Source organism: Saccopteryx bilineata, chromosome 12 (assembly GCF_036850765.1).
Source record: "Saccopteryx bilineata isolate mSacBil1 chromosome 12, mSacBil1_pri_phased_curated, whole genome shotgun sequence".
Lineage (NCBI taxonomy): Eukaryota > Metazoa > Chordata > Mammalia > Chiroptera > Emballonuridae > Saccopteryx > Saccopteryx bilineata.
The window spans coordinates 1,033,834-1,061,058 of record NC_089501.1 but is presented as its reverse complement, the minus strand read 5'-3'; the positions used below and the strand labels follow the sequence as shown (position 1 = coordinate 1,061,058).

At 40.3% G+C, this 27,225-nt stretch overlaps 1 protein-coding gene across 1 annotated transcript in view; it reads left to right on the top strand.

The window, feature by feature from the left end:
- The window catches only part of PREP (prolyl endopeptidase), a 158,382-nt gene that overhangs the window by 26,288 nt on the left and 104,869 nt on the right, over positions 1-27,225 (top strand). The window contains exons 3-6 of the mRNA XM_066248268.1: positions 3,417-3,550; positions 4,718-4,848; positions 8,742-8,951; positions 12,888-13,009. Coding sequence (XP_066104365.1) covers positions 3,417-3,550; positions 4,718-4,848; positions 8,742-8,951; positions 12,888-13,009 — 597 coding nt within the window. The remainder of the gene's footprint in view (positions 1-3,416; positions 3,551-4,717; positions 4,849-8,741; positions 8,952-12,887; positions 13,010-27,225) is intronic.

Below are 27,225 nucleotides of genomic sequence, written 5' to 3'. Positions count from 1 at the left end.
GCTTGTAGCAAATGGTGCAGGACCAGCACAGGTTGTGGATGCTGCTTTGAGTAGCAGCACCTCTCCATGATGACTGTAGGACTGACTGCTCTCTGGAACCTTCTGGCTTGTGTATTGGCTTCCCTAGTAGAATGTTAGCTCCACGATAACAGGCAGCTGGCCTTGGACTTGTCACCCCTCCATCCTCAATGCCGGGACCAGTGCTGAAGCACTCTCGTTTCTTACTAAATCTGTATTGGTGTTTCAGCACCTTGAGGTGCCCGCCCTACCCTGCCCAGCTCAGCCCAGGTAGGAGGAAATTATAGGAGGCCCAGGTTAGCCCCTTCTCCCCCATAGGTGGGTCTGCTTCATCTTCACGTCCAGTATCAGACATGGTGTCAGCCTCAGGCACTGTTACGGTGACTGGGATAAGGTGATTCTGGCTTCAGAGCTACTGGTAACTCAGCATGACCGTGATCCATGACCACGATATGGAATGCCTCCATTTCCATATCTGTCAAGAAGTCAAGCCCTGGCCAGTTTGCTCAGTGGTGGAGCGTTGGCCTGGCGTGCAGGAGTCCCGGGTTTGATTCCTGGCCAGGGCACACAGTAGAAGCACCCACCTGCTTCTCCACCCCTCCCCCTCTCCTTCCTCTGTGTCTCTCTCTTCCCCTCCCACAGCCAAGGCTCCATTGGAGCAAAGTTGGCCTGGGCGCTGAGGATGGCTCCAAGGCTGCTGCCTCAGGCGCTAGAATGGCCCTGGTTGCAACAGAGCAACAACCCAGATGGGCAGAGCATCACCCCCTGGTGGGCGTGCCGAGTGGATCCCGGTCAGGTGCATGCAGGAGTCTGTCTGACTGCCTCCCCATTTCCAACTTCAGAAAAATACAAAAAAAAAAAAAAAAAAAGAAAAAATCATGGCATTTCCTTCCCCCATGAAATCAGGTGATGCTTCTGCACACACTTAGTCATGTCCAAAATGCTGTCCTGTGTGGCTTTACAACCGTGTATCAAATTTGTAACTAAAAATCAAAACCTAAGTCTAAATTTATTACTGCTTAGTTATGAATAGAGTATGTTGGCTACAGCTGATCTGTTATAAACTATGCCCTTTCTTGCCTTGTGGCCAGGTCTCTTGACTTCTGACAGGCCACCTCTTGCTCTTGATATAAACCATTTATTATAAATATTTAATGCTACCCATTTTCCATCTTTAAAAAGTATTCTTTAGCTTCAAATTTTAGTGAAGTTCTGTGAAGTTGATAAGGTAGTAGGTCTTAGAAAGACAGTAAGCCAAAAACAAAATTTATAAAATAGCACTTAGGTATCTCTAACTTTACTTCTTTTACTCTGATGTTGTTTGGGATCACTGGCTGGCTGTTGACTAAGCAGCGCAGAACCTGGCACAGTGTGAGTGTAGTTTACCGACCACGTGTGACACGAGCAGCAGTACAGTGTGTTTGCTGAGAGCATGGACTCACAGGAGGCATCTCTGCTGTTTTCCTTGCCATATGCTGTTGGGCAGCTTTTTAACCACTTTGAGGCTCAATTTCCCTATCCATGAAGCTGGGCTAAATTTTGAGCCTGACTGGTGGTGGTACAATGGATAGAGCGGTGACCTGGGACACTGAGGACCCAGGTTCAAAATCCTGAGATCATGGGCTTGAGTGTGGATTCATCCAGCTTGAGCGCGGCGTCACTGGCTTGAGCCCAGGGTTGCTGGCTTGAGCAAGGGGTCAGTGGCTTGGCTGAAGCCCCTCCCCCCAAGTCAAAGCACGTATGAGCAGCAATCAGTAAACAATTAAAGTGGTGCAACTACGAGTTGATGCTTTTCATCTCTCTTTCTTCCTGACTGCCTTTATGTCTGTCTGTCTGTCTCTTTCTCTCTCCCTCTCTTGCTAAAAAGAAAAAGGAACCTTTGATTTTGTGTTCCACATGAGTTAATACTTGCCTCGTACATATGTAGTGCCATTTAAGTATTAGTCATTATTATTTATTGAGGGAAAACATGCTTTCACTGATACCTTTTTTTATTCTTTTTCCCCTCCAGTTTTGGGATATAATTAACATAAAGCACTATATAGCATAATGCTTTGACTTACATATACAGTGTGTCCGTAAAGTCATGGTGTACTTTTGATTGGTCACAGGAAAGCAACAAAAGATGATAGAAATGTGAAATCACCAAATAAAAGGGAAACCCAGTTTCTGTAGGATGATGTGGCAGCATGTGCGCATGTGCAGATGATGACGTAACACCGGGTATACAGCGGAGCAGCCCACAGCCATGCCAGTCGAGATGTGGACGGTACAGAGGAAAGTTCAGTGTGTTCTGTGGCTCGCTAAATTCAAATCCGTGACCAAAGTGCAATGTGAATATTGGTGTGTTTATAACAAAGCGCCACCACATAAGAATAACATTACTCGGTAGGATAAGCAGTTGAAGGAAACCAGCAGTTTGGTGGAGAAACCCCATTCTGGTAGGCCATCAGTCAGTGACGAGTCTGTAGAGGCTATACGGGATAGTTACCTAAGGAGCCCTAAAAAATCTGTGCATGAGCCCACATCGAACTGCACTGAATAGGTATGAAACTCCGAGAGTTTTTTTGGTGCAGATTTCACATTTCTATCGTCTTTTGTTGCTTTCCTGTAACCGGTCAAAAGTGCACCATGACTTTACAGACACACTGTATATTATGAAGTGTTTACCGCATTAAATTTAGTTAACATCTATCATCTGAGATATACAAAGAAAAAAATCTATTTTTTCTCTATGATGAGAACTCAGGTTTTACTCTCTTAACAACTTTCATATGTCATACAGCAGTGTTAACTATAGCCGTCATGTTAGACAGTACATCCCTAATACTTACTATTTTATAACTAGAAGTTTGTACCTTTGACTACCTTTATCCAATTCCCCTGCCCTCCTTTTCCCCCCTACCCTACCCCATTGACCCCCTCCCCACTGTCCCCTACCGCCCCACCTCTGTTAACCACAAATCTGATCTTTTTTCCCATGAATGGTTTTTTTTAGATTTCACATGTAAGGGAAACCATACAGTGTTTGTCTTTCTCCGCTGATTTATTTCACTAAGCATAATGCAATTAAGGTCCATCCATGTTGTCAGAAATGGCAGAATTTCCTGCTTTTTGTGGCTGAATGATACTCCATTGTATATATACATATAGGTCACATTTTCTTTATTCTTTAATCCATCAGTGGAGACTTAAGACATTTTAAAATCGTGTTTATTATAAATAATGCTGCTCTGAACATGAGGGTGCAGATAGCTCTTCATCATAATGTTTTTCTTTTCTTTGGATGTATTCCCAGAAGTAGAATTGCTGAATCTCTTGATACATATTAAGGTATAACATTTTTCATGGAAAATTTTATATATGACTTGCTCTGACCATTGAAATTTTTTCTGCAGGCTTTTGTGGAGGCTCAGAACAAGATTACTGTACCATTTCTTGAGCAATGTCCTATCAGAGGTTTATTCAAAGAGAAAATGACTGAACTGTATGACTATCCCAAGTATAGCTGCCACTTCAAGAAAGGAAAGCGGTATGTGAGGTTGCTTTCATTTAAATGTGTTTTACTTTTCTAATTGAATGCTTTCTTAAATTTTAAAATGATTCTAAATAACTTGTCAGTTTATCAAATTAACTCATTATAAAATTGATTCATTTTTATGCTTAAATATGAGAATAATATCTTTTGGTCTGTTGTCCAAATTCTTAAAATAAGAATTAAGAAATTTAGTAGATGTCAGCTATAATTAAAGATAATTGCCAAAAAATGAAAAAAAGGTAGAAATATAGTAGAGATATGTCCTAGAAAGCAATCTAGAGTGAAAGAAATTCTTGCTTTTTTTATGGCTAGTAAGTACGGAAATGGGATATTCCATAAACAACAGTGGAGATTTCTTTACCTGTAAAACTAATTATCTTTGGCTTATACCACTTAAAAAGATTTTATTGTATACATTTTGTCTATCCAAAAATGAAAATTGACCAAGAAGTAGAACCTAATAATTCACCTGTCTTGCTCCTCTCCTGCTTACACTCACTTAAACGTATTCTCTTGTTGGATTCTTAAGCCTCTCTGGAAGCCCCATCTAGAATTTACAATTTCTAGATGCCCTGTCTTCCCCTGCAAGGATCAGCAAAGTGCAATTTTCATGCCCATCTTGCACACCACCTGTTTTTATTAACAAAGTGGAAATGGCACACAGCCATGTCCATTTATTTATGTGTTATCCATGACTGATTTTTTTACAACTGCAGAGTTGTGTAGTAGCAACAGAGACTGTATGGCCCACAAAGCTAAAAATATTTGCAGTCTTGCCCGTTACAGAAAAGGTTTGCCAACCCCCACCTAGAAGCCTGGTCAGGGAAGGGAACCAGCAATTTCAGTTTAGAAAATCTGCTTTCTTCATTGAAAAAAAGTTACTGCTCTATTTAAATATTAGTATTCATTTTAGCAAATAAAAGACTTTGTCTGTATTTGACTAAGATGCGGAATTTAAATACTATAGCAATTCAGATAACAAACCTTAGTTACAGGGAGATGGTAAGACCTTCCACCTTAGTCCCCATGTCCCTGGTGTGGCCAGTTTGCAGTTGTAATTTTATGTGTGTGGATGTGGGTGTTTTCTTTACTTATGTGTATTTGGTTTTTCTTCAGAAGTAGGAGACTCCACAGCTAAATAAAAACTGTCTCTGTTCCCAGGTATTTTTATTTTTACAATACAGGTTTACAGAACCAACGAGTATTATATGTACAGGATTCCTTAGAGGATGAAGCCAGAGTATTCCTAGACCCCAATGTCCTCTCCGATGATGGCACCGTGGCACTTCGAGGTGAGTGCTCCACAGCCAGCCCATGGGACTCCCAGGGTCTTCACTTATAGTCACCTCTGCTCTGAAATGCCAAACAACGCGTGCCATATCGCAGAACAGATGCACATGCAATGTCAGGAAAGCTTTTTTTTTTTTTAACAGAGCTAGAGAGAGTCAGAGAGAGGGATAGACAGGGACAGACAGACAGAAATGGAGAGAGATGAGAAGCATCAATCATTAGTTTTTCATTGTGACTCCTTAGTTGTTCATTGATTGCTTTCTCATATGTGCCTTGACTGTGAGGCTACAGCAGACTGAGTAACCCCTTGCTCGAGCCAGCGACCTTGGGTTCAAGCTGGTGAGCTTTGCTCAAAGCGTTTGAGCCCACACTCAAGCTAGCGATGTCAGGGTCTCGAACCTGGGTCCTCTGCATCCCAGTCCGATGCTCTATTCACTGCACCACCACCTGGCAAAGCGGAAAGCTCAATTTTGCACAGCATATTTAGAGCACATGAGTCGTCGTGTGTTGTTCTGATGGCAGGAAGCGGAGCTGGAGAAAACTTCATGCCGGACACAAATTAGCTTCTAGGGCTTCTGGGATCCGGAAATCATCATCATTTCCTCCAACATCCCTGAGAACTATCTGTGGTTAGGAAAAAATTACCAGTAATCTTCTTCTATAAAAAATTTAAGCTATGCAAAAAAATGTTTCCACTATAAATATAAAATAGGAAGGACTTTTTATGAGATCTCTTTCCTTGGGAGGGGAAATTTATTAATAAATTTAGATAATTATCAGTATGTTAGAATGAAAAGTTTTAAAAAATACAATCTTGTAAAAATTGGACAGCTTGATACCCTGCACCCTAAAGATATAAGTTTAATAACTGAGTAAAAAATAATTCTAGTCTGCAGTTTCTGTATGCCTCCTAAATAACTCTGCACCATCAGCACTAGTTCTAGGGTCAGCAGGTTTGCTGCTCTATGGTTTAATAATTGTAGACTCTGAGAACCATGTCTTGGTAGCATTATAGATGATTTTAGTGAAGTTGGCACATCTTTTTTAGCATCTTCTGTTTTATTAAAAAAGCACAGGTATAGGTTTAGTCCTATAGGATTGAGCAGTTGGAACACTGAAGTCCTAGAATCTGTTAGTTGGGAATCCAGCAGATCAGTACAAAGACCCTTTCATAAAGGCATTCATTTAGTGGTTCCCTCTCCTCCTATCCCCACATAGGCTGTGTATGTAAATGATGATCCTTTACTAATTAGTATTGAAGGTAACCAGTATTGAAAATAAGATGCCAGCCAACTTATAAGAGTGTCCCTCTATGAATTGGAGCTTGGAGTTAAATGCACTTTTTTTTTTGAGAGAGAGAGAGAGGAAACATACAGGGACAGACAGGAAGGGAGAGAGATGAGAAGCATCAGTTCTTCGTTGCGGCACCTTAGTTGTTCATTGATTGCCTTCCCATATGTGCCTTGATTTGGGGAAGCGTGGGGGTTCCAGCTGAGCCAGTGAACCCTTGCTCAAGCCAGTGACCCTTGGAATCAAGCCAGCGACCATGAGGTCATGTCTATGATCCCACGCTCAAGCCAGTGACCCCTCGCTCAAGCTGGTGAGCCTGTGCTCAAGCCAGTGACCTCAGGGTTTTGAACCTGGGTCCCCAGTATCCCAGGCCAATGGTCTGTACACTGCACCACTGCCTGGTCAGACCTGACGTTAAATGAACTTAATACATTGGTTCTGTGCAGTAGTATGCCCTGTATAGGAATATAGGAATTCATTTAGTTTTAACAAAGGTCTATCTTGCAACTCATCCAGAAAGACTTCATTATAATAGGGTCTCACTTCCTGCTCTGCTAATTCATCTCAATAACTTTTTTAATAGCATTCTTGCCATATACAGGCCCTGATGGATGAAAGGGAAAATTAGACTGGGACCTGGCTTCAGTCTTTCTGATTGGTAATAATAGGGAAGTTACAGTATGGGTAAACATTCAGATTCTTTTGATAGTATATCCTTTTTTAAAATATATATTTCAAGTCAAAATGTTTTATTTAAATTTTTCCTGTAAAGTTTCTAATTATATATAAATAATCCAAACACTACAATGTTATGTAGAATGGAAAGTGAATATTTTCTTTCCATCATTTCTAATTTTTTTTTGCAATTATATACTTATGAGACTGAATGTTTTATAGGAATTATAAGTGATTAATCAGTAGGATTTTGAAATTTTAAACATATTTTCTATTAATACAAGTTTTTTTTGTTTTTTGTTTTTTTAACATTCCTCCTGTTTTTATTTAATTTAATTAATTTATTTATTTTTTACAGAGACAGAGAGAGAGTCAGAGAGAGGGATAGACAGGGACGGACAGACAGGAACGGAAAGAGATGAGAAGCATCAATCATTAGTTTTTCATTGTGCATTGCAACACCTTAGTTGTTCATTGATTGCTTTCTCATACGTGCCTTGACCATGGGCCTTCAGCAGACTGAGTAACCCCTTGCTGGAGCCAGCGACCTTGGGTTCAAGCTGGTGAGCCTTGCTCAAACCAGATGAGCCCGCGCTCAAGCTGGGGCGACCTCGAGGTCTCGAACCTGGGTCCTCTGCATCCCAGTACGACGCTCCATCCACTGCGCCACCGCCTGGTCAGGCAATTAATACAAGTTTTATGTAAAATAATTAGTAGAAAACCTCTGAATGTAGCTGGGTGTCTTAGGGTAATTTTCAACCCTTGTTCAGCAAACATCATAAGAGGAAATTTCTGGTGTCACTGTCTGGTACCAAATGCCGTATATACTTCATGATTCTGAAAGCTACTAGAAAAGTGTACATATTTGTCAGGAAACATTCCATAGTGATTACAGTCTCTGCCTGTCATGGCCCTAAAGGATTGGACATGGGAGAGTAGTCCATGGATGGTGTTGCTTTTCTTTTCCATGGTCCCTTTTGGAATGTGCACTGTGTGAGATCTTCATTGCAAACCCTCAGGCTTTACTTACCTGCTTGCGGTGGTCAGGTGATATGGAAGATTATCCTTGGGTGCCAGCCGTGCTCAGAGAATGAGGTTGTAAAGAGTGACTGCAGATAGTTTGGAGTCTTTTTCAAAAATTACCTTAGTTCAGCCCTGGCCGGTTGGCTCAGTGGTAGAGTGTCGGCCTGGCGTGCGGGAGTCCCGGGTTTGATTCCCGGCTAGGGCACACAGGAGAGGCGCCCATCTGCTTCTCCACCCCTCCCCCTCTCCTTCCTCTCTGTCTCTCTCTTCCCCTCCCGCAGCCAAGGCTGCTTTGGAGCAACGTTTGCCCGGGCGCTGAGGATGGCTCTGTGGCCTCTGCCTCAGGCACTAGAATGGCTCTGATTGCAACAGAGCAATGCCCCAAGATGGGCAGAGCATCGCCCCCTGGTGGGCATGCCGGGTGGATCCCGGTCGGGCGCATGCGGGAGTCTGTCTGACTGCCTCCCCGTTTCCAACTTCAGAGAAATGCACACACACACAAAAAATTACCTTAGTTCTGTTACATGGTATGTGTCATAATGTCATTACTGTACAGGCAGTTTCCTTACTCCTTTTCCCTCCCATTCATTTTAGAGTATAAATGAAATATGCTGAAAGTCCAAGATGAGCTCTGCTTAACTGAACTGCCTATTGAATTATAGACATTAACTAATGGAAGCATCTTAGTGGTCTTATAATCCAATACTTCATTTTACAGGTGAAGAAATGCAGACTTGTCCAAGGTCATAAAGCAAATTCCTGTAACACCTGGGCTCAGCCCCCAGAGTTCCTCACTACCACGTTCTGCTCTCATGTATGACAGAGAGCGTCATCGGACCACACAGAAGGCAGAGCAGGGCTTGGGATCATGTCTCCATCACTGTTTGATTTCTCCTGTGTTCCATAGGCTATGCATTCAGTGAAGATGGTGAATATTTTGCCTATGGACTGAGTGCCAGTGGCTCAGACTGGGTGACGATCAAGTTTATGAAAGTCAGTGGTGCCAAAGAGCTTCCAGATGTGCTTGAAAGAGTCAAGTTCAGCTGTATGGCTTGGACCCACGATGGGAAGGGAATGTTCTACAACTCTTACCCCCAACAAGATGGAAAAAGTGATGGTGAGTTAAGACTTCAGAAGTGTGACTCATATAACTTCAAAAAGAGAAGCTAAACCCTAACAGAGGTTGTCTGATTTAGAGCCAAGATTCCTCAAAGAATATTGTATCAGTTAGCTTTGTTGTGTAACCAATCACCCCAAATCTTAGTGTCTTAGAATAATGACTGTTTATTTTGCTTAAGTGTATATAGGTTGGCCAGGAAGCATTTCTGGGCTTAGCTGAGCTTGATCATGTATTTATGATCAGCTGCAGGGCAGTTGGCTGATCTTGGCTTGACACATTCACATGTCTGGGGCCTCAGTTCTGCTCCATGTGGTCTCTCATCCTCTACCAGTCTAGCAGACTAATTTTCATGGCAGCTCAGCAGGATTCCAAGAGAGAGAGAGAGAGCCAAAGGCACAACCTTGGATGCCTAGGCTTGCTAGTTATATTATCACCTCTGCATTCTGTTGCCCAGCCCCTATTCAGAGGGTGGTGAAATAGATACGAGGAACCATAAAAAATTGAGGTCATTATTGCAATCAGTCCTTCACAAATGTGTTCTGTCTCCCAAGGGGATAATGGAGAAGATGGATTTTTATTTTATTTTTTTGGTAAAACCAACTTATTTAATCACACTGAATATTTAAAAAATTTTTTCTACTGCAGTAATCAAGTCTTCCCTGATCAGGAGTTGCAAGTGCCCTGTTGGTTGCATTTATCTTGACACTTTTCTCCTTATTCACTTCCCACACACATCTATTCTCTCCTCTTCAGTAGCACAAAGATCCTGTTGTGTTCACTGGTCCCTCTTTCTTTTCCCCTCTCACTCCTCATCTTCCCAGGCAGGGAGGGCCCCATACCTTGTACCTTGCTGGACAAGCTGACATAAAGATGGAGTACATCTTTATGTACTCCATATTTCCAGGTGGTGTATAGCATTTTCATGTTGTCTTGACTGATCTTTACAGGTGGATTTATAATCCCTTTGTTAGAGGTTTGGATCTGGGAGGCAGAGTCTCAGTCACTTGTGTCGGAGCCTGTGGCTGGCAAGAAGCACAGCTACTCTGGTGCTTTCTGCTGCACATGTTGTCCCCTTGTCATGACTGCCTGTATCTTTGTCACCTTTAGATACGCTTTCTTGGCTGTTTACCCCCAAGTTGAACTGGGAATAAGGCTGTAACACTTTTTCATCTCTTTTATCTATGTTTAGTGCTTGCTGCCTCTTGATTACACTACTGCAGTACCTTTCTCTGAATTCACCAAGGAACTACAAGACGAGGAACCTAAGAGGTTGTTTAATCAAGGATGTTGGGTGAAGAAAGACCTCTGGGCTCTGTGCATTGAAATAGCTGCCTATGATAAGAGTGCCAGTGGTTTTAGAAAGTGTTGGCTATTTCTAAGCTCTGGGAGATCAAAATAGTATATAACTGGCCATTTCTTGTTGGAGAACAGTGTTATTAAGTTAACTTGTGAAAAACATGGAAAATTTTAGTTGCCTTCCACTTGCTGTGGCAAAAACAGAAATGTGATCAAACTAAGACAGCCAGCACCTCCCGACTGTCATTGTTGCCCTGTGGTCCGGAGAACGTCAGCAGCCTCCTGGGATGTGTGATGGAGGTGCTTACAGTAAAAACTAAGCGATTCAGACTGCACTTCTCACCAGCTTCTGGGAAAAAAGACTTTGGAAGATCACCAAGTACTCAAGGGCTCTGTGTTTTGTTTTGTTTTTAATATATATTATGGTGTTATCTTACTTTTTTTCTTCATTGTTCTGAAAGCTTTGTGCATTTTCAAAATTAAAAACAAAACAAAACAGTTCAATCTCATAGTAGCCTCCAAAATCAGCATGTGTGATTTACTTTCAGGATGACGCCTAACTGATTGTTAAGTTGTTGTTTTTTAATAACTAGCTTTTATAGCAATTTTTGGTTCACAGCAGAAGCAGTTTACCTTCACATCCTCATCAGAAGGTACAGAGATTTCCCATGCATCCCCTGCCCCCACACATGCGTAGCCTCCCCCATTATTAACACCCCTCGCCAGAGTGGTGCAGTTGGTGAGCCTCCATTGACACCTCAGAATCACCCCAAATTCAGAGTTTATATTAGACTTTAAAAGTCTGTGTTGTATATTCCATGGGTTCAAACAAACGTATAATGATCTTTACCTAACATAGTATTATTAGAGTAGTTTCACTGCCTTAATTACTCTGTTTTCCACCTTTTATCCCCCCTCCCTCCTAACCCCTGGCAACCACTGATCTTATTACTGTCTCACCAGTATTACTGTCTACCTTTTCCAGAACATCGTATAGTTGGAATCATAGAGTATCTAGCATTTTCATTGGTTTCTTTCACTTAGTAATACGCATTAAGGTTGTTTTATATCTTTTCGTGGCTTGGTAGCTTATTTTGTTTTTGCACTGAATGATATTCTATTGTCTGTGTACCATAATTTATTAATCCACTCATCCACTGAAGACCATCTTGGTTGCATCCAGGTTTTGACCATTTTGGATAAAGCTGTTATAAATATTTGTGTGCAGGTTTTTGCAAGGACATAAATAAGTTTTCAGCTCCTTTGGGTAAATACCAAGGAGTGGAAGAAATGGCTAAACTGTCTTCCAAACTGGCTGTACCATTTTGCATTCCACCAGCAGTGAGTACGAGTTCCTCTTGCCTCACATCCTCATCTGCATTGGGTGCTGTCCGTGTTCTGGATTTTGGCCATTCTGATAGTCATGTAGTGGTATCTCATTGTTTTCTTTGCATTTTCTTGATGACATATGATGTGAAGCACCTTTTCATGTGCTTATTTGTCATCTCTAGTATGTACCTTCCTTGACAATGTGTCTGTTAAGGTCTTTGGCCCAGTTTTTAATTAGTTGGTTTTCTTATTGCCAAGTTTTTAATAGTTCTTTGTATATTTTGGATAACAGTCCTTTATCAGATATGTCTTTTGCAAACATTTCCTCCTAGGTTTGTGGGTTGTCTTTTCATTTCCTTGACAGTATCTTTTACAGAGCAGGTTTTAAATTTAATGAAGTTCAGCTTATCAGTTTTTTCTTTTATGAATTGTGCCTTTGGTGTTGTATCTAAAAACTCACCACCAAACCTGAGATCATCAAGGTTTTCTCCTATGTTGTCTTCTGGGGGTTTTCGAGTTTTGCATTTACAGTTATGTCTGTGATCCATTTTGAGTTAATGTTTATGAAGTGTGTAAGGTCTTGGTCTAGCTTGTTTTCCATGTGGATGTCCAGTTCCAACACTTCATTGGAAAAAAAAAGGTCTTTATTATATAGCCTTTGCTTCCTTATCAAGATTAGTTGTCTATATTATGTGGGCCGATTTCTGGGCTGTCTACTCTGTTTTATTGATCTATTGGTCTATTTTTGCCAATATCATCAATATTTGATTACCTATAGTAAGTCTTGAAGTCAGTCCTCCAACTTTGTTCTTTCTTCAATATTGTGTTGGCTATTTTGGGATCTTTTTCTTTTCATGTAAACTTAAGAATCAGTTTGTTTCTATCCACAAAATACCTTGCTGGGATTTTGATAGGGATTGCATTGAGTCTGTAAATCAAGTTGGGAAAAACTGACATCTTGACAATATTGAGTCTTCCTGTTTATGAAGATGGAATACCTCTCATTTATTCTTTGATTTCTTTCATCAGAGTTTTATGGTTTTCCTCATATAGATCTGGCATGTATTTTGTTAAGATTTATACCTAAGTATTTCTTTTAGGGGATACTAATGTAAGTGGTATTGTATGTTTAGTTTCAAATTTCATTTGTTCATGGCAGGTATATATAAAAGTGACTAACTTTTATATAATAACCTTATATCCTGCAACCAGGCATATAACTTTGTTCCTAGCATTATACAATATGAGTGGAATAGATTCTCTTAAACTTGTAAACTGCCTTTCAGTATAAATATTTAACTCTTTCAGGCACAGAGACATCAAGCAATCTCCACCAAAAGCTTTGCTACCATGTCTTGGGGACTGATCAGTCAGAAGATGTTCTGTGTGCTGAGTTTCCCGATGAGCCTAAATGGATGGGCGGAGCTGAGGTAATGTACTGCTATGAAAAATTACCCAAAAAGACCGTGTCCCATGGACTGTGTATATAAATATTATTGTTTTATGATGACCTTTATGAATGGTAGAAATCCTTTGAGAGAATTGTCTTTTTGTCAAAAATACTGGCATTCAAAATGACTCTTAATAATAAGGTGATTATAGAACTTTTAACTGCAACATAAAAATATTAATACTAAAAGTTGTACATGCTTATGATAAAAAATTTAAGAGTACAGATGACATAAAACATGAGCACTGTGAAACTTGGCATCCTGCTTCTTAGAGGTGAGAAAAGTATCCTAAAATTTTTCCTTTTATATATATATAAAAGAAAATGCAGTGTTTTTCTTTTTTACACAAGTGTATTCTTTGTGTATGTATATTGCTTACTTGTTTTTACACTAAAATATGTATTCTTCAGATATCTTTCCATTTTATATAGATAGTTTATACAGTCCTTGGGGATCTTGACGATAACCACTGTCTGTTGAGGTGATGCGTCTTTGAAATTACTGGACTGGGTTTTATTCTGTATCTTGCTAATCAACTGAAAAATACTTAGAGGTGCTTAGAGTAAGAATTTACTTTTGTGAATTCACTTCTGGGTACTAAGAAATATTTTTTTAAAGAAAGGAAACCTTTGAATATTTTAATATAATAGGCTATCATCCCACTTTTAGTGGGATTGAAGAATCCACTAGAAACTGTTTAGCACTTTGAGCAGTATAGCTCCTCTGAGCGACTATTAGGACTTGGGTAAGAAAGGGACATTTTAAATTTGAATTTCTGCTCATGGGTTTGGTTCACTGGGGCGGAGCATAGGAATCCATGGTATTTTAGTCTGTGTACGTTGATATACCTTATTCCAAACTGTCCTTTGTTTATTTGTTTTGCTAGATCAGGGCTTGGCACACTGTTGCCCTCAGACCAGATCTGGCCAGTGTTTGTAAATAAAATTTTATTGAAACAGCCACACCCATTTGTTTGCGTATTGTCTGTGGCTGCATTTGAGCTCTAACAGCAGAGTTCAGTAGTTGCCAGCTGGCCCACAAAGCTCAGAATAGTTACTTTCTGGCCTTTCATAGAAATATTTTCCCAGACTTTAATAGTCTGTTAAAAATGACTATACAGGACTTACGTTTCATTACCTGAAACTGGAAACTGTACCCTTTTCTCATACTTTTTCTTTCTCCCTAATAACCACCCTACAAACTTCTCTTGTATATTTACTATTGCCGTATTTCTGACATATTTATCTTTAATGGCTCTTCTGACTTCATTTGTAATGTCTCTATCTCTATGAAGTTTTCTTCTTAGCCTGCTTTTCCTCTTACCTAAGGCTTCTGCTTATTATAGACAGTACATATTTATTTATAAAATAATATACATTTTTACTTTTTTTTTTTTTCATTTTTCTTTTTTTTTTTTTTTTTTATAGTTTTATTTTTTTAATGGGGTGACATCAATAAATCAGGATACATATATTCAAAGATAACAAGTCCAGGTTATCTTGTCGTTCAATTATGTTGCATACCCACCACCCAAAGTCAGATTGTCCTCTGTCACCTTCTATCTTGTTTTCTTTGTGCCCCTCCCCACCCCCTATCCCTTTCCCATTCCCCCCTCCCCCCCGTAACCACCACACTCTTGTCAATGTCTCTTAGTTTCAGTATTATGTCCCACCTACGTATGGAATAATACAGTTCCTGGTTTTTTCTGATTTACTTATTTCGCTTCGTATCATGTTATCAAGATCCCACCATTTTGCTGTAAATGTTCCGATATCATCATTTCTTATGGCTGAGTAGTATTCCATAGTGTATATGTGCCACATCTTCTTTATCCAGTCATCTATTGATGGGCTTTTTGGTTGTTTCCATGTCCTGGCCACTGTGAACAATGCTGCAATAAACATGGGGCTGCATGTGTCTTTACGTATCAATGTTTCTGAGTTTTGGGGATATATACCCAGTAGAGGGATTGCTGGGTCATAAGGTAGTTCTATTTTCAGTTTTTTGAGGAACTACCATACTTTCTTCCATAATGGTTGTACTACTTTACATTCCCACCAACAGTGTATGAGGGTTCCTTTTTCTCCACAGCCTCTCCAACATTTGCTATTACCTGACTTGCTAATAACAGCTAATCGAACAGGTGTGAGGTGGTATCTCATTGCCGTTTTGATTTGCATTTCTCTAATAGCTAAAGAAGATGAGCATCTTTTCATATATCTGTTGGCCATTTGTATTTCTTCCTGGGAGAAGTGTCTATTCATATCCTCTTCCCATTTTTTTATTGGATTGTTTGTTTGTTTGTTGTTGAGTTTTATGAGTTCTTTGTATATTTTGGATATTAGGCCCTTATCTGAGCTGTTGTTTGAAAATATCATTTCCCATTTAGTTGGCTTTCTGTTTATTTTGTTATCAGTTTCTCTTGCTGAGCAAAAACTTCTTAGTCTGATGTAGTCCCATTCATGAATTTTTGCCTTCACTTCTCTTGCCATTGGAGTCAAATTCATAAAATGCTCTTTAAAACCCAGGTCCATGACTTGAGTACCTATGTCTTCTTCTATGTACTTGTTTCAGGTCTTATGTTTAGATCTTTGATCCATTTTGAGTTAATTTTTGTACAGGGAGAGAGACTGTAGTCCAGTTTCATTCTTTTGCATGTGGCTTTCCAGTTTTCCCAGCACCATTTATTGAAGAGGCTTTCTTTTCTCCATTGTGTGTTGTTGGCCCCTTTATCAAAAATTATTTGACTATATATATGTGGTTTTATTTCTGGACTTTCTATTCTGTTCCATTGGTCTGAGTGTCTATTTTTCTGCCAATACCATGCTGTTTTGATTGTCGTGGCCCTATAATAGAGTTTGAAGTCAGGTATTGTTATGCCCCCAGCTTCATTCTTTTTCTTTAGGATTGCTTTGGCTATTCGGGGTTTTTTATAGTTCCATATAAATCTGATGATTTTTTGCTCTATTTCTTTAAAAAACGTCATTGGAAGTTTGATGGGAATTGCATTAAATTTGTATATTGCTTTGGGTAATATAGCCATCTTGATTATATTTATTCTTCCTAGCCAAGAACAAGGTATATTCTTCCATCTCATTATATCTTTTTCGATTTCCCTTAACAATGGTTTATAGTTTTCATTATATAAGTCCTTTACATTCTTTGTTATGTTTATTCCTAAGTATTTTATTTTTTTTGTTGCAATCGTGAAGGGGATTATTCTTTTGAGTTCCTTCTCAGTTGTTTCATTGTTGGCATATAGAAAGGCTATTGACTTCTGTATGTTAATTTTGTATCCTGCGACCTTACTGTATTGGCTTATTGTTTCTAGTAGTCTTTTTGTGGATTCTTTGGGGTTTTCGATGTATAGGATCATATCATCTGCAAAAAGTGATACCTTTACTTCTTCTTTTCCGATATGGATGCCTTTTATTTCTTTGTCTTGTCTGATTGCTGTGGCGAGAACCTCTAGTACCACATTAAATAAGAGTGGAGAGAGTGGACAACCCTGTCTTGTTCCTGATTTAAGGGGGAAAGCCTTCAGATTAGTGCCATTTAATATGATGTTAGCTGATGGTTTATCATATATGTCCTTTATCATGTTGAGATATTTTCCTTCTATACCCATTTTGTTGAGAGTCTTAAACATAAAATTGTGTTGTATTTTATCGAAAGCCTTTTCTGCATCTATTGATAAGATCATGTGGTTTTTGTTCTTTGTTTTGTTGATATGGTGTATTACATTAACCGTTTTACGTATGTTGAACCATCCTTGAGATTCTGGGATGAATCCCACTTGATCATGATGTATTATTTTTTTAATATGTTGTTGTATTCGATTTGCTAGTATTTTGTTTAGTATTTTAGCATCTGTATTCATTAGAGATATTGGTCTGTAGTTTTCTTTTTTTGTGCCATCCTTGCCTGGTTTTGGTATGAGGGTTATGTTGGCCTCATAAAATGTGTTTGGAAGTATTGCTTCTTCTTCAATTTTTTGGAAGACTTTGAGTAGAATAGGAACCAAGTCTTCTTTGAATGTTTGATAAAATTCGCTGGTATAGCCGTCAGGGCCTGGACTTTTATTTTTGGGGAGGTTTTTAATGGTTTTTTCTATTTCTTCTCTACTGATAGGTCTGTTTAGGCTTTCTGCTTCTTCTTGACTCAGTCTAGGAAGGTTGTATTTTTCTAGGAATTTATCCATTTCTTCTAGGTTGTTGAATTTAGTGGCATAAAGTTTTTCATAATATTCTACAATAATTCTTTGTATATCTACAGTGTCCGTGGTGATTTCTCCTCTTTCATTTTGGATTTTGTTTATATGAGTTCTTTCTCTTTTTTCCTTGGTAAGTCTTGCCAAGGGTTTGTCAATTTTGTTGATCTTTTCAAAGAACCAGCTCCTTGTTCTATTAATTTTTTCTATAGTTTTTTTGTTCTCTATTTCATTTATTTCTGCTCTGATTTTTATTTTCTCCTTTCTTCGGCTGGTTTTGGGTTGTCTTTGTTCTTCTTTTTCTAGTTCCTTAAGGTGGGAAGTTAAGTGGTTCACTTGGGCTCTCTCTTGTTTGTTCATATATGCCTGAAGCGATATGAACTTCCCTCTTATCACTGCTTTTGCTGCATCCCATAGATTCTGATATGTCGTATTGTCATTTTCATTAGTCTGTATATATCTTTTGATCTCTGCACTTATTTCTTCTTTGACCCATTCATTTTTTAAAAGTATGTTGTTTAGTTTCCACATTTTTGTGGGATTTTTTTCCTCTTTTTTGCAGTTGAATTCTAGTTTCAAGGCTTTATGATCAGAAAATATGCTTGGTACAACTTCAATTTTTCTGAATTTTCTGATGTTGTTTTTGTGGCCCAACATATGGTCAATTCTTGAGAATGATCCATGTACACTGGAGAAAAATGTATACTCAGTCACTTTGGGATGAAATGTCCTGTAGATGTCTATCATATCCAGGTGCTCTAGTGTTTTGTTTAAGGCCACTATGTCTTTGTTGATTCTCTGTTTGGATGACCGATCTAGAGCCGTCAGCGGTGTATTGAGGTCTCCAAGTATGATTGTATTTTTGTCAGTTTTTGTTTTAAGATCAATAAGTAGCTGTCTTATATATTTTGGTGCTCCTTGGTTTGGTGCATATATATTAAGAATTGTTATGTCTTCTTGATTCAGTGTCCCCTTAGCCATTATGAAATGGCCATTTTTGTCTCTGAGTACTTTTCCTGTCTTGTAGTCAGCATTATCCGATATGAGTATTGCTACACCTGCTTTTTTTTGGATGTTATTTGCTTGGAGTATTGTTTTCCAGCCTTTCACTTTGAATTTGTTTTTATCCTTGTTACTTAGATGAGTTTCCTGTAGGCAGCATACAGTTGGATTTTCTTTTTTAATCCATTCTGCTACTCTGTGCCTTTTTATTGGTGAGTTTAATCCGTTTACATTTAGTGTAATTATTGATACTTGTGAGTTCCCTATTGCCATTTTATATCTTGCTTTCTGTTAGTTTTGTGTCTTGTTTGATCCTTCTCTTTCGTTTTTCTATCTTTTGTTTTTATTTGGTTGTATTCCATACATCTTTCCTCTGTTGCTATCTTTTTTATCTCATGTGCTTCTGTGGTGGTTTTTTCAATGGTGGTTACCTTTGAGTAATGAAAAGGGTCCCTACCCTGTTCATTGTAGCGAACTATTTTGTGAGTACTTTTGCACTCCATCGTCCTTTGCTACTGTTAATCTCCATCTTCTCCCCCTCTTTCTTTTTGTTGTTGTCACAGTTTAAATTTGGTTTTATTGTGTTCTTCTTGGAGCTTTTACTTGTGGCTCTGTTTTTTTTTGTTCTTTGTATCTGATTGGAGAACCCCCTTTAGTAATTCCTGGAGTGGGGGTTTTCTGATGATAAATTCCCTCATCTTTTCTGTATCTGTGAATGTTTTTATTTCTCCTTCGTATTTGAAGGATAGCTTTGATGGGTATAGTATTCGTGGCTGAAAGTTCCTCTCTTTCAGGACTTTAAATATTGGGGTCCACTCTCTTCTAGCTTGTAGAGTTTCTGCTGAGAAATCTGATGATAATCTAATGGGCCTTCCTTTATATGTTGTATTCTTCTTTTCCCTGGCTGCCTTGAGAATTTTTTCTTTGCTGTTGGTTTGTGTCAATTTCATTATGATATGCCTTGGAGTAGGTTTGTTGGGGTTAAGAAAACTTGGAGTTCTGTTTGCTTCTTGAACTTGAGGCTTTAGTTCTTTCCACAGGCTTGGGAAGTTCTCATCTATTATTTGTTTGAGTCTGTTCTCCATTCCATTTTCTCTCTCTTCTCCCTCTGATATACCTATTATTCTTATGTTATTCTTTTTGATGGAGTCAGATAATTCTTGTAGGGCTATCTCATTTTTTTTAATTTTTGAGTCTCTTTCTTCTTCTCTCTGTTGTGCCTCAAGTTGCTTGTCTTCTATTTCACTAATCCTCTCTTCTATCTGACCTGTTCTATTAGCTAAGCTTGTTACTTCGTTTTTCAGCTCGTGAATTGAGTTTTTCATCTCTGTTTGATTTGTTTTTATAGTTTCAATTTCCTTGGACATATATTCTTTGTGTTCATTGAGTTGTTTTCTGAGCTCCCTATATTGCCTTTCTGTGTTTTCTTGTATATCTCGGAGGATTTTTAGTATTTCTATCTTGAATTCTCTGTCATTTAGCTCCAAGGTTTCCAATATATTAAATTTTTTCTCCATAGATTTTTTCCTCATCTAGCTGTGTTACCTCTCTTTCTTTTGTATCCATGATATTCGATTTTCTCTTCCTTAATGGCATCTGAGGGTGGTTTTGTTGATAGTATTAATGAGATTTAATAAAGAATAAAAAGTTAAAAAAAATAAAAAAAAAATAAAAAATCGAAAAGAGTTGTTTTTTTTTAAAAAAATTAATAATGAAATAAAAATAAAATAAAATAAAAATTTTTAAAAAAAGGAAATTATTCCCCCCCTCCTTTTTTCCTCTCCTCTCCTCTCCCCTCTTTCTTGAGAAAATCTTGTGGTAGACTGTGAGTTATAACAAACAATGCCTGTGATGGAGGGCCTGAATTGGGGAAAAGTAATAAAGGGGCAAAAAAGAAAAAAAGAAAAAAAAAAAAGGAAAAAAGAAAAAAAAAAGAGCGTATGGACCCACAAAAAGCAACTAAGGAAAAAATTTGGGTCAAGAATAAAATGATTTGCTTTTAGGTGTTGGTTGTCTAAGAGTTATGATGAGAGGAATAAGAGGAAAACGGAAAAATGGGGGGACAAATTAAAAACTTACTATTGTATTTAGTGGAACAAGAACTAGATAATATGGAGAGCCAGGGATGGGAGCACTGCTAGTGAGTTAAAAAGGTGAAGTAAAAACCCCCAAAATGCCACAAACATAGGTTTGAGTCCCAGATAAGATAATTTGTTTGTTATTGAGGTTTGAATGAGAGGAGATGTAAAGGAGAAAGGAAGAAACTAATATAGAGGGAGAAAAGAAAGAGAGAGAGAGAAAAAAGAGAGGGAACCACTAAAAGAAGAAAAAAGAAAGGAGAGAGAGAGAGAGTTAAGGGTTTTGGAGTGCAACCTTCATAGAGAGAAAGGAAGAGAAGAGAAAAGATAATGGGAGATGTAACACTTATGGGTAGTGTAGTTCAAGGAGAGGAGAGAGTAAGACCAGTAGAGAGTTAATCGGTCAAATTGGAGGAAGAAAAAACAGTATCAAGAATGAAGATAAGAGAAACAAACGAACAAATAAAATAAAATGTGATAGGTTATAAAGTCTGCAGATTATTCTTGATTTTGAGAGGTTATCTTCTTGCTTTTTCTTTTCTCTCCCTCTTCCTGGTCGGTGACTCTGTACCCCGGGTTCTGCCCCTTTGGCACGCTCAGGTAGAGGCTTGCAGTTGATAAGTCTCTATGGCAATGTCATGTATTGTGCTTTAGTCTCGTGGGAGTCGAGGCTCATTAGCATTTATAGGCTCCGACAGTGAGAGAGTCCGTGTTCCTGGAGCCTTTCTCCTAGTCTTTCCTTCCTCAATTAGTAGCCTGATAATCCAGCTATGGGGTTGCTGCTGCCTCTGCCTGGATAGTAAGAGGCTCAAAGAGCTGGCAACTCCCCACTCTATTTCCACTCAGCACATTGCTCTGGGTAAGGCTCAGTCAGTCAGAGCTGCTAGCATAATCAGGCGGGCTTTCCGCCCACTCAAAGACCACTGGCTCTGCCACTCTGTCCGGTAACACAAGCGGGCACCCACTTCTGGGGGGCGCTTGGAGGAAACTCTCACTCACTGTCTGCGACCAGGATATCCAGCCAGCAGTCTCACGCTCTGAGTGAAACCCCCAACCGCAGGGAAAAGTTGCAGCGTTGGAATTGAGTCTCGCTCCGTCCCCGTGCGCGGCTTTTGCAAGGCGCTGGGGCGGCTCGAGATTCCGCTTTGGCCCACACAAAGGCCCCTGACTCTGCCCCTCTCTGCGATAACACGGGCGCGCACTGTGGAGGCACTCGGAGGAATCGCTCACTCCTTATCTGCGCGCGCACACCCGGATATGAGGCCGGCCGCGGTTCCCTCTGAGTGAAACCCTCACCAGCACGGAAAATCTCCACCGTTGGAAGTAGTTCTCACTCCCTCCCGTGCGTGGCTTTCCCAGGGTGCTGGGGCTGCCCAGAGACTCTGTCCTCGGCCCACAGAAAGGCCTCTGACCCTGCCTCTCCGTGGGGCAACACGGGCACCCACTTTCGGGGCCTAGGAAGAAATTCTCACCCACTAACTGCGCACCGACCAGGAAACCAGGTAAAATGGCCGCTCCGCTTGTCTTTCTTTGTTTGGGTTTGGCGCGAGTGTTAGCTTGTATTGCCCGGGTTGCCACAGGATCAGATTTTCCTCGGCTTGGATCTGTGTGCCACAGCCTGGTTCGGCCGTTTGTGCCGTGGCGGCCTGGATCTATTCACCCCCTTTGCCCGCCTCAGTTTCTATATTCACAGTTACCAGAGAAAGCCGCCCTGTTTAGGTTAGTGAGGAAGGCGGAGCATTTCTTACTCCCTTTTTCCTTCGGGGTTTGGTTATATATTTAGCCAATTTTTCACTCAATCATACCTTTGGGTGTATTGCGAAGCATCTGGAAGCTCCAAGTATAGGTTTTTCTGTTTCTGGTTGAAGATCTTGTTGAGTTTTGGGGGAGATTTATCGGTATCGCTTCCTACCCCGCCATTACTCTGACGTCATCTCCTCATTTTTACTTTAATCTGAGTAAAACAACTAGGAATATAAAGTATGCTACCCAAAACACCTAAAACGTCAGGTCATATGTGTCTCTTTCACTTCCCTTTTTTGGGGAGTTAAGGGGGTTATTGATATGGAAAACCTAAAATAACATATTTTAGTAATCAAATTTTATTCTCTCTGGATTCATTATAAGGTCAAAAACATGCTCTCCTGGAGAAATTTTTTGATTCAAAGCTAACTTATTACATCAGGCCTATTCTAATCAAATTAAAATTATTTGGTTGCCACAATAACAGGAATACTAAAAATAAATACCAGAATGTCAGTATATTTTAGCAAACTGGTCTAAAAGAAAACAGCTTAATGGTAGAATATGCATGCAACTCTAGTTGCTCAGATCTCTTTATTAACACATGGTTGAAGCAATTAGTTTTTAATACCTTATAAAAAATCATGGTAAAATATCCATAACATAAAATTTTACCAGTTAAATCATTTTATGTGTAGAGTGGTGTAAAGCCAGTATTCACGACCATCATCACAGCTGCCTGGCCCATGCAGGTTTGCATTGGAATCGGACAGATGGTAATGAAACAACAGAGCCATGAACTGGTGGGCCATTATCTTTAATCCTAGCTTGCACCCGGCGGGCAAGTAAAAACATGCACTGGGCTCCAAACCCACTCATTCAGCACTCACAAAGCTACTGACTTTATCTGAGTTTCCTAGAATCAAAGGTTTCTAGCTCACCAGACTCGTTCACCTCTGTTCCCCATCTCCTTCCTTCTCCCTGCACAAACTCTGCACAAACTGACTTTTTACTCAGCACTCCACCATCTTGGCTGCTTCTCCTGGTCTCCTCCATGAGACCCTTCTCTACTCTCTTCTCTAACGCTAATCTCAGGAACTGAGAGAGCAAGCTCCCAGTCTGCCCCCATTTTATAGTGTAGAAATCAAACCTTTAATCCAATATACAAAATAGGGAAGTCTCTAATACAAAGTCACTTATCTGAGGCATGATGGGATTGCACCACCCCATATCAAAAAGGGTGGGAAAGGCTTAGTCCTAAAACCAAGCTCCAGGCTACAAGGATCCTGCCTGCCCACAGCCCGCCCCCAACACACATTATATCACCTGGGCGACAAGCTTCCAAGTGGGCAGCGCCATCTTTAACAAAGTGAGCATAATATATTTATATTTTATCTGCCCAACAAGTGGTGATAAGTACATCCCCATTGTTGTGCAACAGTCAGCACCATCCATCTCCAGGTTTTTTTCATCTTGCAACACTGAAACTGTTCCTCTTAAGCAATGCATCCCCATCCCCTCCTCTTCAGTTCCTGCTAACCACCATTCTGCTTTCTGTCTCCATGCATTTGACTACTCTAGGTACCTCATATAACTGTCATCATAGAGCATTTGTCCTTTTATGTCTGGCTGTTTCACTTAGCATAATGTCAAGGTTTGTCCATGTCATAGCAAATGTCAGAATTCCCTGCTATTTAAAGTTGAATAATATTTCGTCAGTGTATATACCACATTTTGTTCATGGATTCATTCAGGAATGGACACTTGAGGTGTTTCCATAGCATTATTATGCATAATGCTGCTTTGAGCTATAGATTTTAAAAATAGAGTGGTGATACATCATATAAACATTTAACATCTGTATACTCAATTCTAGCTAGGAAACTGAAAAGAAAAACAGACTTAAATAGTTCACATGATTCTTGTACCGTTTATTCAATAGATGTTCACTCTGCATATCTTGTCTAATATAATCTTTACCGCAGTCTTGAGAATCAGTGATTATCCATTGCATGGACAGAATAGGATACCTGTTAGAGTGGTTCGTCTGCAAGTCCATGACTGGAACTACCTGCTGGGTATGTCAGGCCCCTTTGTCTTCTTAACCCCCATGCACTCTGTATCTCTGGTTAGAAGAAAGAGGCCACCCAAAAACAACAGCAGTGGCTATTACAGAATGAAGTGAAGAGATGCATCTGTACTGAACAGAAGTAATAAAGTTGTAAAAAAAAAAAAAAGCTAAAGGGACAAAGTGAGTCCTAAGGAACTTTATAATGGATCAGGACCCTAATTAATAAATAGTGCAAAGAAAGTCTATAAGAAAACCAGTGGGTTTAGTGAACACAAACTGGGTGGAGACTTCCCTTCAGCTCTATTCCAACTGCCTGAGCTGCCTTATTAGACAGATGTCACCCTAGCAGTTGCCAGGGTTGGTTGGGCAGGTCTGGCTGACTTTGGTGAGGGTTCCCATCCTCCTTCACCCTGTTCTGTGTGATCTGCATAAAGGAGCACTCTGTCCTTTCAACATGAGGACTGTGGTTCTCTAGGTATAAACCTTCAGGAGCCCCAGCCCATCCTAAATTAGTGGTTCGGTTCCAGGTCAGAAAAATGTGGATCACAGTGTATGGTTGAGCACATGGGGCATTCACTGGAAATGAAGCAAAGTTTCCAAACAGCCTTTATTTAGTGATCAGTTCCTTAGAGAAAAGCAGTAGTTCTTTTCATAACCGTGCATGTGTTGCAATGTTGCTTTTATCATCAGAAGTGGATTAAGGTCTGTTGAGGCCCCAGGCACAGAAGAAAATATTGGACCCCTTAAAAAAGAGAGACAGGGAAAATAAAAATACATGTTAACCATATTTTTAAATAAAAAATATTATGTAGTCTTAATGTTAAAATTGCACATATGAAACCAAACTTGGTGTCATTAGAAAAAAGTGTAAAGTTGGGGTTTTGCATGGCCCTTTAGAAGTTGGGGCCCAGGATGCACCCCGTGCACCCACCTCTGAGGATTATCATTTTGAACCTAGTACAGAGGGTCCTCGGTTTACAACAGTTTGGACATATGATGTTTCAAGTTTACAACTCTCACTCCCATAAAAAACTTTAAGAAATTGAGACATGAGTGTTTCGGCTGATGCTGTTAGCATCATACTTACAGAATACATGGGTGAACTAGTTCAGTTGTGCGCGGTGGAAGAATATGCAGTAATGCGGCCTGTGAGTGAGAGAGTTGGCGTCCCCCAGTGCACTACCTACGCCATTTTGGACTGGTAAAAGTTCAAGTGTTCCATTTGTGTTAGGTTAGCATATGTTTCGACTTACACCAAAATTCAGATTACGTCATTGTCTAGGAATGGAACTGTGTCGTAACCCAAGGGCCGCTTGAGTTTCATCAACACATTTAACAATGTCTCTGAACGGAGAGACAGTGTGACAGCAGTGGTGGGTACTGGAGCAGAAAGCACTCCTGTCTGGGTGGCCTTGGGCAAGTCACTTCCACTCCCCAAGCCTGTTTCCTTTGTTTTCTCCAGGGCTTTTCAGCTCTGAGAGTCTGTGGTTGGAGGATTTATCACAGCATCTCATAAACTGTGAGGCAGGCTTCCTGGGTGTGAACGCGGCTGCTGGGTTTGAGATGAGAGCAGTGGGATGTGGCTTGTCAGACATTGTAGGTGTGGTTCGAGTTGCACGTGGGAGGCTGGCTGAGTGTGTGAGTGTGCACAGATTTCCCTGGCTTGCTGCATCCTCTTCCCCTTTGGCTGCTGCAGTCCAGATCCCTCCTCTGCTTCCCTGCCCTGGACGGGCCTTTCTTGCCTTCAGCAAGTCTATAAGTTACAACCAGGAAGCAGCTTTACTTTCCCACTGTTGCCTATGACAGCGTCTCTCCCCAGGAAGCAGCTTTCACCTGGCAGAACCCATAGCCTTCTGGGCACTTTTGGGTATTAGAACTGTCACTATTACTAAAGATCCATTGCAGTCCAAAACAAAGTACCAACTCCAGCTGATGCTCTTCTTCCTTCTCCCCAGCTCAAATTTGGTGGGCAGATGGGTGGGATTGTTCAGTCCTTCCCCTGGTTTTATTTGTTTGTTTGTTTGTTTGTTTGTTTGTTTTTCCCAAAGACTTGGCGCATGAATAGTCAGATCAGCCTTGTTCATAACATCCCCAAACTGAACATAATCCAAATACCCACTAAAAAGTACATGAATGAACAAATTGTGGTATGTCTCTGCAGTGAAATATTACTTAGCAATAAGAGGGAATAACTTTTGATCCATCGAACAAAATAGTTATTTATGCTTAGTGAAAGAAACCAGAAAAGAAAGAGTATTCAACTCCATTTATAAAACACTCTAGAAAATGCAACCTAGTTCAAAACAGTACGGGCAGATCAGAGCTGCTGGGGGATTGGAGGTGGGGAATATGAAGAGGCAGAAGGAAACGCTGGGGATGAGGAGGCTGGACGTGGAAATAACGTCTACAGGCGAGGCCATTATGAACAGTGGCACGATCCCCATTTACCTCTCCTTGGGTGCTCACCTCGGTTTTTTGTCCTCGGTGTCTGTGCGGGCAGGAAGAGGCGGAGAAGGGCAACAGGGCTTTTGCTGTTCAGGAGCTGTTGATGTCTCCTGGCTGCTCACAGCCCACCAGCTCCCTTAGGTACCCTTTGGTAATAAGGTCCCCTCAATTCTGGGAACCTCTGTACTTTGTTGTTCCCTGATGTGGGTTGTAAACTCTTTGACTATTCTCTTTTGCATTGTCCCTCAAAGCTTCTGCTCCCAGCAGGATTCCCTTCCGAACTGTACCTCTGCCACATCCTACCCCTGCCACCGTCCTTTATCAGCAGGGACCTCTCGGAGGACTGGCGGCCAGCTACCTTCTGGGTGCCTCTTGATCCACGGGAAGCCGCATCCCTGCCTTGCTCCATCCTAGAAGTGCAGTGTCGCCGCTGCCCTCCTCACCGACCAGCCCCCTGCTCTCGGTCCCTCCCAGCAGCGTCCTCATGCCAGTGACACCCAACAGAGAGCGCTAACATTTGGCTTGTGTAGGAAAATGGCTGAGAGATTAAACAGCAGCCTTGAGACAAGTCTTTGGTGTGGACTTCAGAAGGCCAAGTCCTGTGGGGGCAGAACGCAGCTCCAGCAAGCACTACTATGATTATTTA